This window comes from Peromyscus eremicus, chromosome 4 (assembly GCF_949786415.1).
Source record: "Peromyscus eremicus chromosome 4, PerEre_H2_v1, whole genome shotgun sequence".
Taxonomy (NCBI): domain Eukaryota; kingdom Metazoa; phylum Chordata; class Mammalia; order Rodentia; family Cricetidae; genus Peromyscus; species Peromyscus eremicus.
The window spans coordinates 138,710,841-138,726,969 of NC_081419.1; the positions used below are offsets into that span (position 1 = coordinate 138,710,841).

Sequence of the window (16,129 nt, forward strand, 5' to 3'; positions counted from 1 at the left end):
CCCCATTTCCGAGAGGAGGAGACTAAGGCTGGTCTGCTGCAGCCCAGCACTCTCCCAACGGTGGCCAGAGGCTTCCATTTTGGTGCAGTTGGAGGATCCAAGACTTTAAAACAAATACCTAGGATTAGCTGCTTGGCTTGGCTGACAGTTTGGGGAACTGATCCATCGCTTGCGAGATTTCTGACTCCCTGACTGCTTAGGCTCCACAGGCTTAGTTGGAGACCTGGGCACCTGTCACTCACTGATGATCATAAATAGGGCACAGCTACCACAGCCACCTAAGTCTGGAGGGCAGTAGTGGTGTCGAGGGGCGGTGCCAAGTCCTGAGCTCCTCCTGTGACATCCAGAGGGAGGCATGCACATCGGTGAGAGAGGATGGGACAAGGGAGGGCAGGCACGGTCGCTAAAGATCAACAGTTCCCATCTCTCCCCTGACCCTCACCAGGCCAAGCAGTTCCCATAAACCATCAGGTCTGCTGTGCACTGACTTCCTTCCTGACATTCAGGGGCCCTACTCTGACTACTCACCTAGCACAGCACTGAGTCACTCCACCCATGAGAGTCCCCTGGACTCTGAGATGCAGGACCTCAACAGGGATGAAACCTCTAGGTGTGTGGACTTGGACTCCTTATTGACACCATGGAAGTGCGAACGGGAGCCCTGCAGGTCATGGGACTCTGAAATTCCACGGAAGACTTTGGAGACACTCACTGGGACAGGAGCTTGGTTCCGCTCTCCACGAGCCTCGTCAGCACAACGATGCCGTCCATGTTGATGAACTCAGTGGCAAAAGTCACGTCAGCTGAGAGCTTAGCCAGCTCCTTCATGGCATCCAGCCGGATCTCCATACTGGATGACTGGGTCCTTTCCATCAGCTGGCGTGCAGCCCGGGACTAGGAGGCCAGGGACAAAAGAGAAGCCATCTGCTCCTACAGCAGGTTACTACTGTGGGCCCGCAGCCGAGCCCCAGGCAGTTAGGTTTTCACATGGCTTAGGAACTGCTAAATCAATGTTTATGGGTCCAGTAAGAGAATTTCCAGCGTTCTGAGACTGATCTGTAGTTATCTGTATCTTTCCCTTTTCTATATCCCTCTAGCCTATGGATTTGTTTCATTTTTAAAATCACATTTCTTTTGTGTGTGTATGCATGTGTACGCCATACCCTGAGTGTGGCAATCAGAGCATGAGTTAAGGAGGAGGTTCTTTTCCTCCACCATGAGGTGGAAGGGATAGAACTCAGGCCATCAGTTCCTGGTCCTTAACCCACTGAGCCATGTTGCTGGCCCCGGTCTACAGATTTTTTTTCTTTTTTAAATTCCTACCAAAAAAATATAAAGAAAACTGGGATACCTCCTAACTGTGTAAGTCTGCAGAAGCAGATCTGGCCTACCAGGGAGCTTTCTGCTGATGAACACTACCTGACAGCGGGGGTTTCTACTGGAAAGCCGAGCCCCACCCCGGAAACAACTGAGGGGAACTTGACATCATCTGTAGAGGCCGAGGGCCCTGCCCGCGAATTTAATCTGATGGCCCTGATGGAGCCTTCTAACTCCAAGCATGACCTAAAGTTCTAGATTACCCTGCCCCAAAGGAATCACACTGGTGAAATGTGAAGGACAGAGGACCTGGAAGTCACAATTAGGATAGCTTCATGGACATGATGGCTGGTGAGGACAGATGCCTCCCACCATGGGTCTGCCCCAAGCAAGACGCTTGCCTCCTGCAGCCTGGCATGTCCACCTGTCACTCCTCCTGCTGAACTTACTACCACACAGTCAGACTCCACTTCATACAGAGGTCTATCAAGTGCTCTGCACTTCTGTGGTCTGTCCCATGAAATCAGCAGGGCACAGTGTATGTTTGCAGGGAGATGGGGCAGTTGAGGTTCTTACGTGGAGAAGTTCCTTCACGAGCGAAGGGAGGTGAACCGGATGCTAAGGAAACTGGTGGAGCCTCACAGGCCCGGGTCTGAACTGGGCTTGGCTACTTCTTCAGCTGCACAACAAGTGGCAAGCTACTCAACCCAAGTCCTCCTTGTCTGTGAAATGGGCTATCGAGAGTGCCTCCCTCTTGATTCTTTGGTAGGATGAACCGATGTGATCAGAAGTTAGAGAAACTCAAGGTAAGTGCTGCCTGGCACTCTTCTACCCGCCCCTCCTCAGACAAGCTGGTCCTTCCCTCAACAAGAGAACATGGCCTTAAGTTTCCTACAAGGGTGGCAAAGGCTGGGCCCTGGTGATCCTCTCTGCCACAGGCCCCCTCCCGGTCCTGATATACATGGTGGCACCCTTACCCCTTCCCTGCACCTCCACACGAAAAACAGCAAGAGAAGGGGCCTTTGGGCTGGAGAGCGGGGTACAGGGGCTGGACGCAAGGACCTTTCACTTCTTTGCCAAATTAACAAGTTCTGAAACACGTTAGTGTGTTTTACCTATTTCTCACACAAGCATTTGGACTCCACATCTCCCGAGTCCCTGTCCTGCCTCTAACTGCCCTTAGAGACTGAGCTCCCAGTACAGCAGCAGACGTAAGCTCCTCTACTCTGCCCCCAACCGTCTCTCAAATACCTGGCTGCTCACTCTCCTGTCAGAACCAGCGCTGTGGCGCTGTGGCAGTCTGCACCTCTGCTGCCCTGCTCTTCCCTACCCTCTGTGCTCATCACAACTGCAGGCTACATCTTCCCTCTCCCGCTCTCTGGCCCAGTCACTTCACATCCTTCCTCACCACTACCCCCCACCCCACCCATACCCCTTCTTGTTGTTGTTTTGAGACAAGGTACTGTCTTACAATCTATAGCTCAGATTGGCCTTACCAGCCTATAGCTGAAGATGACTTTGAACTCATGATCCTCCAGCCTCTCCCTCCCAAATGTTGGGATCACAGGCCTGTGCTACTACTCCTGGCTCCTGCTTTTTACTCCCTTTCCAGTTCTTCCTTTAGTCACCTTTAAGGGTTGCTTGCATAGAATGAGGGGATTCCCTTAAGTTCCTCTCTGCCCCCACACCCAGCACTCTTAAGGTTCCCTCTTAAGTCTTCCTCATGTCCGTCACCCATCATCCCAATCACTACCTTTGCTGGGATGTGAGCATGCCTTACCAACCTCTCAGAGGTCACCCCCCACCAGCCTCCCTCGCCTGCCTGTGAATGTGTCCTTTCTAACACTCAAAGGGAAGCATGGACCACTTTCTTTGTGGATTCTCTTTCTTTCTGAGTAAAGTTTGAGCCCACAGACAGCTGTGTGAGTAACTTTAGGACTGGTCTCCAGAGCTCTAGGCCACCAGTGCTGCCCCAGCACACCTTGAAGCCCTGGTTTCTACATGGAAACATGTCTTCCTTCGGTTAGTTCCAGCTTTACCCTCTAGGCTCAGGCTCCAGAAAAGCTTTCTGGAAACCCCCATGCTGAGTTCCTGAGAGCCCGAGCGACCCTCTCCAAATGCCAAGAGGCTGTCTGCTGCCCGTGCTGTCAGCCAGGCCATGAGGGTGAGGGGTTTCTTCTCAATCTCTGTAGTTCCAAACTGCTACAGCAGAGTTGGTCCCACTAAAGTACCGGTGTGTGCTAGTTAAACTGGAATACCTACCGGGGAGATGGCCAGTTGTAAGATTGTCCCATTCTTAATGTCATTTCGGGTCTGGGTAGCAAAGAATCAAAGAGAACAAAAAGACAACATTAAAACAGTGCATGGAGGTGACCATAGGACTTGTGATCATTTTAAAAGCGTAACTGATCCGGCAGTGGTGCCGCATGCCTTTAATCCCAGCACTTGGGAGGCAGAACCAGGCAGCTCTCTGTGAGTTCGAGGCCAGCCTGGTCTACAGAGTGAGATCCAAAACAGGCACCAAAACTACATGGAGAAACCCTGTCTCGAAAAAACCAAAAAAAAGTGTAACTGACTCTCCTCCTCTGCAGATGACTCAACCAGCAGTGAAGGAAGGTTCTCTTTGAACGTCACGGCCTTTCTTCTTGGAGGAGTCCTAAGCATTGCTGGGTAGCAGGCACTTCATGGCCTGCCCATTGCATGAGGCACGTTCTCTATTGGATTTTAATGTGCAGGGGATGTGCCTAGGTGACAGGCAGCTACCATGCCATCTGTACATCCAGAGTCTGGTGTCCTGGCTTCTAGGAAATACTCCCCATGGGGACTGAGGGACAACTGTAGCCCACTGAAGCTCTGCAGCCAGGCCTCCTCCTGCTTGCTCCTTCCAAAGAGATCCTAAGATTCTCCTCAAGAGCTCCGGGTCTCAAGAAGCAAAAGGCACTCAGCCATCGGGGAGCAGGCTGGTGTGCTCCACGCTGTCAAAAGGGCAACTCTTTAACCAGAAAATGAAGCCACCCGGCCGGCCAGGAAGCTGGAGAGTGCCATCTCCTTGGCAGGTCCCTTGCAGGCTAAGCTTGCCCTGCCCTTGGTTACTTTGTACTCACCTGCTCGGTGACATAGAGCTGGGGCCCGTCTGCGTAGCGGAGTGTGTAGTACTCCGGGTTTGGCAGTGACCACCTATGAGAAAGAAAACAGAACACCCTTTGGCTTCTCTTCTGGGCTTGTCTAGAGCAGTAACAAAATGATTTTCAACAGTCGCTCAGGGACCGGCCAGCCTGTCTGGAGCACAGTGGAACCCAAACGAGCTTCTGGCAGAGCTCCCGAGAAAGTCCCCCTTCCCCATCAGTGACGGTCAGCACCACAGAAGAAGGTGCAGACAGAGGGGTGTGGGTCTCACATACTACCCAGACCTCCCAAAGGGCACTCCTGCGTCCAAGAATAACTGAGAATCTCAGGACGCCCTAGGGACATCCTCATTAGCTGTCTTTGCTTGGTATGACAATGACTCAGCCCAACTGGTCACCCTCTGTACAAGTTCCTCCAGGGCCGGACAGCCTCCCTCAGCCTTAGCTGTCACAGTGAAAAGGAAGTCATTTCAACCTACCCATCGCACACTTCCTTGATGATGGATGCCAGGGGCCGTTTCTGAAAGAGAGGGGAGGAGATCCTTCACCATATGCTATGCTGCCAGCAGGACCACTCAACTTCTCATGAGCAAGAAGCCTTTCCCAAGCCACAGTGACTACCTTCCCTGGGGAGGTCCAGGCCCAGGGCGCAGCCTTCCTGTTGCTGCCCTTCCTTAGGATGCCAGTGGCCTCCGGGGCTTGAACACATCCTTCACTGTGCACCTGACCCTCCTTACAGCTCTGACTATCACACAGGAGCATACCTGGTCGATTTCAAGGAGCTGGGCGTTAGCACCTGGCCATTCAATGGCCACTTTAACAATATCCGATGGCGGCGGCATTGTTCCTAGTGGGCCCTACTTCAAGACACAGACACAGCTGCCTGGAGAGAGAACCAAACAGAAGCAGAGGTCAGACTGTGCTTCCTCTTCATTCTCGCTGTCCACTTGGGAGGTCTGAAGACGGCATCGAAAGTGACACATGGAACTACGTGGCGGCGTGCAGTTTTGAAGTCATGCCGCAGCCTCTCCTTGGACGGCTGTTTCCTTAGATCCAATCAGCCGTAGAAACGGGACAAAGCTCTCTATCATCACAGCTCAGGCAGCAGCAAGGTCTGCCAGTGTGACAGTCAGTGTGAGGGGTCAACAAGACTGGGCAGGAGCAGAGCTCACTGAGTGTGAACTCCCATCTTGGGGCCTCGGGAGGAGAGAAACACGTGCTCTGGAGCCGAGAGGAAGAGACAGTCTTTTCTTGGTTGAGTGGTTAGCTGAAGGGGCCAGGCCACTTCTGCTCAACAGTCACACTCAGAAGACCCAAGTGTCGGCGGGCCCAGCCTGCTCTCTCCTCCCCACTGGCTGTGGTCATTCCTGCCCCTTCAAAGGACACAGTGAGGAGCCTCCTCCCTGTGGGATAACATGGAGTTCAGAAAATGGAGAAGAGAACTGAGACAGGAAATGCTATTTTGGTCCCTAGTGCCAAGGGCAAGGGCTGCCAGGAACCTGAGCAGGCAGTAAGGATGTTCTCACACAAAGACCCCTCTACAGGGCAGGGCTGTGGAAGTGCATCTGAGCCCTGCCCCCACTGCTCTTCAAAATAAAGGGAAATAAATCATCTGGGGCAAGTCTGGGAGATGGGCGCATGTGACTGGTATCCTAGGCAACTCTGGTGGCTTAGTGGTATTCTGGGCAGCACCGAGGCTCTCTCCAAGGTCTGACGAAGGCAGTCACTCTGCTGATGGATTATTTCAATGTATATTTACACTCCTTGCCTACAGGTTTGGGAGAGGGTGCTCTGTTAATGAAAAAGACCTTTTGCCTCCTCAAGGTTCAGCCACTCGCCTGCAGTTCATGCCTGGCTAATGGGGACCGCCTGCCTCTGTTGGCGTGTGTGACACCGCTGTTGCTAAGCTGTTAATCATGTGTGCTATCAATTTTCCAGCCCCAACAGATGCCAGTTCTCACAGCCTGGTGGGCGCAAACCTCTCTAGTGAAAAGGGTTCGCGCAGTGTGTCCTCTACACCCCCAGGCAGGGGAGGAAGCTTACTGGACCGTTTCCTAAGGGGTGGGCTGTGTCAAGAGTCAGCTGTCAAAAACTCAGGGTGTGGAAGTGCGTCCACTTCTGCTTCCCAGCAGCCCTCAGGAAGAGGCAGGACAGCACTAGCCTTGAAGAGGACAAGAGTGAGGTTTGCTCAAGTCCTAGTTGACCCACAAGTGAGTGGGGAAGGCGGCCAGAGCTTAGAGCTGGCCAGCTCTTCCCTCTCCCCTCAGCAGGTCTCAATTCCTGTTCGTCAGGTACATGAGGCCTAAGGAGACAGCAGTGGGCGGCTGTCCCTGCAGCTCCTGACAGAACCTGATGTGTAGTTGTATGTGCCTAGGTCCACAGACCTCTAAAAGGAAACTGGCCCCGTGAGGCTAACCTCTGGAGGAAGGTGCTGCTCTAGGGCAGCAGGGCAGAGCATGCTGTGACCCTGAGAGTAGGCTGTCCCTCGGTGTGGTGAGGTACTGCTGTCACCGGAGGCAAGACTCCAGTGGTGAGCCCACTTCTAAGAACTGACATGTAATGTGCATGGGTCTTAAGCATATCTACACCTATGTGCATACATATACAGATTATAAAAACAGAAGCACACACAAGTCTCCCTTAAACCTACCACCCCAGACAATGCACTAGCCCTCCTCCTGGCCCTACTGACTTCACTGCCAAGAAGCTGGGCCTGTTTTTGTGCTTCCTACAAATGGAAGTGGACAGTTCAGCTTTCCAGACCATTTGTCAATCCGGGATTTTTCTTTTCAAAGTAAGTGGGGCCTGGGTCGATGGCTCTGTGGGTAAAAGCACATATGTATGCACATGCACATGCACACACAGGGCTCTATGGGTAGAAGCACATATGCATGCACATGCACATGCACACACAGGGCTCTGTGGGTAGAAGCACATATGCATGCACATGCACATGCACACACAGGGCTCTGTGGGTAAAAGCACATATGCATGCACATGCACATGCACACACAGGGCTCTGTAGGTAAAAGCATGTATGCATGCACATGCACACACAGGGCTCTGTGGGTAAAAGCATGTATGCATGCACATGCACATGCACACACAGGGCTCTGTGGGTAGAAGCACATATGCATGCACATGCACATGCACACACAGGGCTCTGTGGGTAAAAGCATGTATGCATGCACATGCACACACAGGGCTCTGTGGGTAAAAGCATGTATGCATGCACATGCACATGCACATGCACACACAGGGAGCAGCAGGCACTCTGAAAAGAGCACAGGCTGGGACACTGTCCTTGCTGAAGAAAGCAGGTGGACTCAGAGCTCATAACTGTCATGGCTCCTACAAATTCCATCTTTACCCAAGTCTCTGTCTTCTGTTCTGGAAGCATGAGTGTGTTAGTTCTAAAGTGTCCTGGGGGCCCTTTGCGTTGCAAGTTCATGATTCCAAAGCAGAACATAAAAATGCCCAAATGAGGATGACCTTTCTAAAGGTCTTCAAGGAAGTTAACCCTTATTCTGCCATCGGGAAACACACCTTACTCTCTGGACTTCTTCCTGAGCACTCCTTTTGAAGGTGACAAGCTCATTTGTCGTCACAACTTTGTTTTGGTTCTAAGTGACTTAGTTATCACATCATTTATCAAAGCCGGTCCTGAAGGATTCATTTCAAAACTCTACCTATGTTACATAGAGCAGGAGAATCTCCAGCCACCCGGGTCACCCGAGGGAGAGCAACAAGCCTGTCGTCAGCGAATGTCTTCCCCACAGTCAAGCAGACTATTGGCTCTGAGTGACATCCCAGCCGCCACAGCTGAAGGGAAGGAAGAGAACACTCAGCTTTAGTGGAACACATCTGATTCCATCTCTGAACCTGAAAGACACTGACTAAAGAGAGAGGCTGGGGGATAACAGACAGGAGAGCAGTAAACTTATGGCTTCAGGGCGAGCGTCAAGGAAGCCAGAGCTACTCACAAACCAAAGCCATAGGAAAGCCATGAGCCCAAAGGAAGCCATCCTACACAGCGGATGTGAGGCCATAAACCCGCAATGAGAAAAATCCCAAGAGACGGGCAAAGCCTGACCACTTTCCAGATGCCACGGTGACACTTCCTAAACAAAATGTCCCTGTATCCTGCCAGGGACAGCCCTTTACACTAGCCTGCATTACTGTTCGCTGCAAGGGAAAAGTCTAAGACCAAGACTGGCCCAAGCTGGAAGAAACTACAATGGAGGCCAAAACAGACAGTGGTGTCATGGCGTGAGGTGACGGATGTGCCCAGTGGGCACTTAGCTAACACTGGCTAAATTCATGAGCAAACCCACTTAGGGAGGACTGGTTTGCTTACAGCAGTCCGCTCACAGGGTGACTCCAGGGTCCTCAGACATGATGCTCGTGTACAGACAGCCAATAACTTATTGCTTCTGTGTCACTTTATAGCTGATGCCTCAGGAACCCTGAAAACATTCTCTTTTTTATCGGAAAGGCGGTCAAAGTTCAGAGAAACTCATCCTCCATCCTACTCATCCGACTGGAAGGAAGGAAGGGAGGGAGGGACACCGGAGGGAGGGGCAAGAGAGAAGTGAGTTACATCGGAACTGGGTCACAATGATGTCCAAGTTCCCTGTCTTCCCTCCACACTGTCCTCCCTCTGATGAGGATAACATTAGCTAACAGTTACACAGTGCGAGACCCCACTGGAAGCTACTTCCCTCCGCCTCCTTCACTGAGCACTGAGGTTCTAAGCCAGGGCTCTCTCTGAGCTTGCTAGGAGAGGGCTCTGCAGCCCCAGCCCTATCTTAATCTTATTTGATTTGATTTGAAGACAGGGTGGTCTCCTAAAGTTGCCTAGGCCTAACTTGTGATCCTCCTGTTGCCTGGGCCACCTGGATCACACAGCCAACCTGTAGGGGTGTGCTTTCTATACACGGGAAGTCAGGGCATCCTCAGTCACCTCGAATCACTTGGTCACCAGGTGGTCAAGTGTTAGAAACCCGTATCAAAGAAGGCGGCCTGTATGTGACCATCACAGTTACTCAGTGGAGACTTCAGGTCCACGCACCGAAAGAAAAGCCAGAGATGCTCAGAGACCTGTCCAACAGAAAATGGCCTTCCATGGTCTACAGAAAGCTGCCACACTGCCACAGGTGGTGCTCCACACTCCCACAGGCGGTGCTCCACACTCCCACAGGCGGTGCTCAGGCCAGTCTAGGCAGACCCTTCCTGGTTGTTGGTGGCCAAGCTCCCTCATTTCTCCTGTACCTTTGCAAAGTCCCTTCTACTAGCTGTCATAGAGCTCCTATTCAAGCTTCAAAGCCCAGTTCAGACATCACCTCCCCTTTGTTCCATTCTCCCATGTGCATGTACTGTTCCCACATTGTGTCACCACAAACTTTTTCACTGGCTCCTCCTGCAGAAAAAGACCTCTGCACACTGAAACCCATGGCTCTGGCTTCTTCCACTCCTACAAACCAGAGCCAGCTCCCAACAGACAGGAGGCAGGAACTGTTCCCATCAAGTCCGGAAGCCTTGCAACACTGTATCCTCACACAATTCGGCCTTGCAACACTGTATCCTCACACAATTCGGTTTTCAGAACTTAGAACAAGCCTTACAGGAGAATCTAGTTGGGGGAAAACAATCTTCTCTTCCCCCTAGAACCAGGAGGAGAGAGAAGGGAGGACTTCCCAGATAAAGAGCACTCAGGGATGAAGGATTTCCTTGCAGGGAAGCCTTCTAGCACGTGCCTGCTTACTCTCTTCATTTTCATTTTAGAAAGGAAGTGGGAAATTAGGTCGAAGCAATTCAATAACATTGCAAAATCCTCAGGGCTATAAATAGCTACTCGCTCCACCACTCAGAGTACTGCGTGTAGTTCAATAGCAATCGTCCAGCACGAGAGCACTGGAGTCCCACTCCCAGCCCACAGCCCTTGCTGGCCCGGATGACCCTCCACCCTTCCCCCTCCCCTGCTTTCTTTATTCACTACCTCAGGGATGCTACACAAGCCTCTGGGACTGAGCAAGACCCCAGTCCCCTGCAGCTGCCTTGAAGGCACCACAAATACAGAAATGATGGAGCAAACAGAAGAGGGGTCCACACAGATCCCAGAGCCCCGGGACGACAGGACCAGTGCTGGCCTCCAATGACACAGTCAGTGCGGGAACAGTCTCCAAGTGGCTCCTGCAAGGGGTGCATCATGAGGGAAGGCCCGTGAAGTTCCGCCATCACCCCTGCAGGGAAGCATCAGACTGAACCTCCAGCCAGCAGAACTGGAGCCCTGCTTAAGAAGGGAACGACACTCTCCCAGGAGGTGTAGGGGACAGAGGATGCCATAAGGTTCCCAGCTCCCCCTGCCCCCAGCTGGTAGGGATCCCTGTGTGCTTTCTGCTCTGTTCTGCTTGCCATGAGTGGGGGAGGCCTGGGTGAGTTTGGTTTATGTTTCCTGTGACAGAATGCTGCCACACCAAGGAGGTAACTAGAGGTCACACCCTCTTTTTAATCAAGATCACAATCTCAGTAGAGGCTTCTCCCTGTCATCTTTTCATCTGAAGTGACTCAGTTTCCCTCAGATTCCCCACACTGAACTAGAGTGTGGCCCTTAGGTGCAGAAGGGGAAATGCCACAGGATAGAAGGTCAGGACCAGCAGACCCGCAGGAGCGGAGGGAGCTCCTTTGTAGTGACATTTGAACACAGGCCTCCCCAGCTGGGGCTAAGAGCCACCATGCACAAAGACAACGTATGGCCTCTTTCCCTGAGCTCACTCACCCTCAGCCACCTTGTGGAACTTCTGTTCTTAGAGGACAGCGGGCTATTGGTCTTATCAGGACATCCACACTTAGGCCGGCTCCAAGGTGGTGTCCACACTTATCCCTGTGCAAACCATGAACCCCTCACGTGCCCCCTTGAAAACCATACCAACTCTGCACCTTTGCTGTCCATCAGCTCCGACACCCTGGCCGAATGGCCAACTTCTACGTGTTCAGACAAGCCCTCCCTTGTGGGTTCCTAATCCCTGATCCTCAGGTACTGGTGATGGTGCTATCGTGTGTGTTGCTAGTCCTCGCTACACACCTTCACGACTGTAGATGTTATAATCCTGTCTCTGAAGCTTCTAACCTGGTAACTGGACACATACTAGACACATGACATACTCCTTAGGAGTTGGCACTAATGTGGAAGTACCCCTCCAGCCCACACCCTCTGGATGCAATCCAGGATGGTTCACAGCACCATGAGGTCCTGGAAAAGGCCCTAGACCAGCTGTTCTCAACCTGTGGGTCACGATCCCTTTGCAGGTCAAACAACCCTCTCGCAGGAGTCGCCTAAGACCACCCAGCATATCAGATATTTATATTACAACTCGTTACAGTAGCAAAATTATATGAATACATGAAAGTGAGAATAATGTTTATGGTTGGGGGTCGCCACAACGTGAGGAACTATACTAAAGGGTCTCAGCATTCAGAAGGTTGAGAGCCACTGTTCTAGACCAATGGCTCTCCACACTGGCTGTGTACCCCCAGTAGCTAGTTGGGTCACTGAAGCCTCCCCCAGATGATTTTACTGGAGGCTGAGATGGAGAGCCTGCTCTAGGAAGGGAAGTGGCCTGAGGACAGAGTCACTGAAGGGCACACCTACTCCCTACTTACCAGGCCCCAGTCTGCAGCAGGATGCCTGGCAAAGAGCTATGTCCACAGAATTCCAACCCAAAAAGCCCCAGGCCTGTCTCTAACAGTAATGAACCATTAGTGACTACAGTATCCATGTCCCAAAACTTGCACATCCCTGACTATAATTATGCAGACAAGTAATTCAGAAAGGGTCAGATTTAAGGGGGAACAGAAACTGAGACAGAAAATATAGATGAATTTTAAGAAACTGTTTCTCAGGCCTGGAGAGATGGCTCAGTGGGTAAGAGTATTGTCTACTTTTGCAGAGGACCTGGGTTCAAAGCAACATCCACATGGCAGCTAACAACTGTAACTCCAGTTCTAGGGGATCGACATCCTCTTCTGGCCTCCATAGGCACACATATGGTGATATAAATACCTGCAGGCAAAACACTCATAAAGTTAAAAAAAAAAATTAAAAAACTTTCTCACCAACAGATTAGCATTGGTTATACAAGGAGAAAGAGCTTGGGTAGGACAGGGTGAGGCAGGCTACCAGTGGCCTGGGCTGTCCCTGAAGCCCCAGGCTACGGGCCCAACTCCTTCAATAGAGACCACAAGAACACAGCATTGTTCTCTGAAAATGAGGCCAAGCCTTTCCTCTCATTTCATAAAGAAGGGAACTGCCAAGGCCAGGCCAGGACACCAGCTAGGGACAAAAAAAAAAAAAAAAAGAAAGAAAAAAAAAAAGCGCAGCCTCCACTTCCGGATCAGTTCTCGCCTGCCACACAGCTCTGCTACAAGCATAAATGTCTCTGGACTGGATGTGGAGGCAGGGGATGAACTGTTTTCCAGCCTTGACCCTCCCATGAAGTAGTGGCACTGAGTGATGAGGGCCATGCATCCTGGAGCAGCCAGACCTGCATTTGGATCCCAGCTTTGACAACTTCCTTATTAGAGTTAAACCAGGGATTAGAACCAACCTCGCTCCTTGTAAAAGCTACGTGGACATAAAATGGAATACTGCATGCCCAAAGTAAGAAGAATTCCAACTGTGTGAACTGACAGAACTCCTGGAGCCACGTATCCCAGCACTAAGGAGCCCTACCTGCCACCCTGTGGTATTCTGTGGGCCAAACAGGAGAACAGGTGTAAGGGCAGTGGGGGAAGAAAACCCACAAAAATGTGGTGGTGTTGCTACTATGCCCAATGCAGAGGCTTGTTCTGGTCCCATTGCAGGACAGCACCATGAGAGGCATGTAACGGTTACTCAGCCAATGGGTGCTAGCAACCCCAACTCAATGAGCACTCCCAGTGGGGTGAGGAATTCGGTGCCGTAAGCAGCCAGGCAGGTAAGTAAATAAACCAAGCAGCTTCCACACAGGGACCCAGCAAGCTGTGAAGCTCTACCCTGCCTAGAAGTTCAAATTCAGTTTCCTTGGGGGGAGGAGGGACACACCCATCATGCAGCTGGACCAAGATACCACTTGGCAACTTCTGACACCCAAGGGATTCTGGGTCTTCTCACACCATGTGCTCTCTTGTGCACACACTAGTCATCTTATGTGATATGATTTTGTCTTTCTAAGTCCACCCTCAGCATCTTGAAGATGAAGGCTGTCGCTTACACTGTCCAGTCACCTCAAGGGGCCTAGAACAGTGCTGGCCTCATGGAGAGCACGCAGTGAGCAACTGTTGAACTAGCTCACCCTGACTGGCAGCTCCGGTCCAGTATCCCCAGCATCTCTGAGATCCTACAGGCTGTGGAAGGTTCTCTGCCCCTGACCCCAGGACCAGGTGGCATTAATGCAGATGGGCTAAGGGATGGTGACTTGATCAGAGGACTTGACTTGTGGGTTTTTCTTTTTCTTTTGATTTGGAGTCTCAGTACAATGCCCAGGCTGGTTCTGAACTTCTGTATTCAGGGGATCCTTCTGCCCCAGCCTCCACAGCACTCTGTCTAAAGGTGCACACCTCCAAACCCAAGACGGGTTTTTCTTAACTATGTTGGCTTGTGAGCCACCTAAGAAGACAGAATGCTAGAATATGCTAAATATTGGTGCAAGTATTTTTTTTTAAAGTCTGACCTCCACAACCTGCACCCCAAACTTTCCTGCCACCTCTCAGAGGCAGCATAAAGCATAAAAATTATGAGATTCAAGAGTAACAAACAAGATGGACATGGTGATGCATGCCTTTAATCAGAGGTTAGCCTGGTCTACAGAGCAAGTACCAGGACAACAAAGGCTACACAGAGAAATCCTGTCTTGGAAAACATCACACACACACACACACACACACACACATATACACATACACATACACACACACACACATATACACACACACACACACACACACACACACACACACACCATCTGCCTGCCAAAAAGAGCAACAGATAGAGGCCTAGCCTTGTCTCCTTCACTCACAAACTGTAGAATGAATCTGGGCAGGTAAGATCTTTCAGGAACTTTGCTATTTTTAATCTGTAAATGCAAATAATGACAGTCTCCTCAAAAGACCATAATGCAGTTTAAACACCCTCACGTAAACACAGTACTGAGCACTTCACAGCCACCCGCAGCCACCCTAGTCTTGTGGTTACAGACCACTTGACAAATGGTTGCTGCTGTGCTTCTGTGCAGCGAGAAGGGCTGTCCCAGGTGTGAAGTACACACCAGAGTCCAAGAAGTTAGTGCACACACACACACACACACACACACACACACACACAGAGTCAATAACTCTGTTAACACGATTTTACATTGATTATGTGAACTATTAATTATATTCTGAAATATATTAAATAAAACATTAATACATTATTTTCACTTGCTTATTTTACATTCTTGAGATGAGACTGTTAGAAAAGTTTAATTAACAAACGTGATTTGCATTATTTTTCTTTTGGAGAGCCCGGGGTTAGCCTACTGCCTGACACCCAGGAGCATACCAAAAGGTGGCTTCCATGCCCCACAGTGGGGATGTCAAGGGCTGCGCTTGCGTCTCATTCCTCTGGACACATCCACGCCCTTCGTTCATTTATTTAGTAAATATTTATAGTGTCTACCCCGCTGAGATGTTATGGGTGCGTGGAGCAACATCAGGTGCGGTCTTCCTACATGCTGGGGCAAGCAGACATCAATCCACACTTTAAACAGTTGTAAAGCTACAAGTATAAGCGCTCTGAGGAACACCAGAGCGTTCAGAGTGCGGCACCAGGGTCAGAACTCGGGACGCTGGAAGCCTCCTGAAGGAAGACTGGAAGGATGAAAAAAGTTTACTAGACTAGACCGAGGGACCGATTCTGAGGAAGCCAGAGAGAGGGATACAGAAGGAACCTAACCAGGCCGGGGAGCAGCCTGAGTCCAGGGAGGGCAGCGAAGGACCAGATCTCCAGGGCCCGGAAAGAGGGGAGGGTGGAGACCGGCCTCGGAGCATCCCGGGCATTGCAGCGCTGCGGGAGAAGCTGATGAGAGCGGCCTGGACCGAAGCTAGGCGGCGGAGAGGGAAAGGAGAGGGCCGGTATCGACGGCAGGGGGATGATCGGGCCAGCGCCGTGCCCGGACTTGGAGCTCAGGCAGCCACTGCCCTCGCCCTCAACCCCATCCTCGGTCCCAGGTCCCCCATCCTCAGTGCTCCGTCCCTCCGCCCCCGGCCCCGCGCGCCCCACACTCACCCGGCGCCCGCCGAGGCCCAGCTCCGCGCCCGTGTCCTGCCGCCGCTCCTCTGGCCTCGTCCGCCCCGCCCTCCTGGGGCCACGCCCCGCGCAGGCCGGCCCGGGCTCCTATTGCTCATCTTTGCCGTCAAGCTAAAATTTCTTGCTTCCATTCGGGTGTTTGTCTGTCACTAAAGAGGAGGCGGGACTAACTGAGGGCGCGGGCTGGAGCGACGCCGGCCGGCCCCGCCCCTCCGCGGAGGCCTCTTAAAGAGACAGATTGCCTTTCTCCTGCAGGCTATTGGGTCTGAAGGAACGAGATTTCCCAGCAGACACTAGAGGCTGCTCCCCACCCAAACTTTTTTTCTTTTATTTTTGTGCACACCCTACGGGTGAAGGAGGT

The 16,129-nt window shown here is 51.6% G+C and overlaps 1 protein-coding gene across 1 annotated transcript in view; it reads right to left on the reverse strand.

Annotated features, from left to right (window-relative positions):
- Elmo2 (engulfment and cell motility 2) overlaps window positions 1–15,823 on the reverse strand; it is a 39,359-nt gene extending 23,536 nt beyond the window's left edge. Inside the window, exons 1-6 of the mRNA XM_059261920.1 lie at window positions 15,748–15,823; window positions 5,207–5,325; window positions 4,922–4,962; window positions 4,422–4,494; window positions 3,580–3,630; window positions 713–894 (exon numbers count right to left, since the gene is read on the reverse strand). Of these exons, the coding sequence (XP_059117903.1) occupies window positions 713–894; window positions 3,580–3,630; window positions 4,422–4,494; window positions 4,922–4,962; window positions 5,207–5,284 (425 nt within the window). The 5' untranslated portion in view covers window positions 5,285–5,325; window positions 15,748–15,823. The remainder of the gene's footprint in view (window positions 1–712; window positions 895–3,579; window positions 3,631–4,421; window positions 4,495–4,921; window positions 4,963–5,206; window positions 5,326–15,747) is intronic.
- Between the last annotated feature and the right edge of the window lie 306 nt (window positions 15,824–16,129).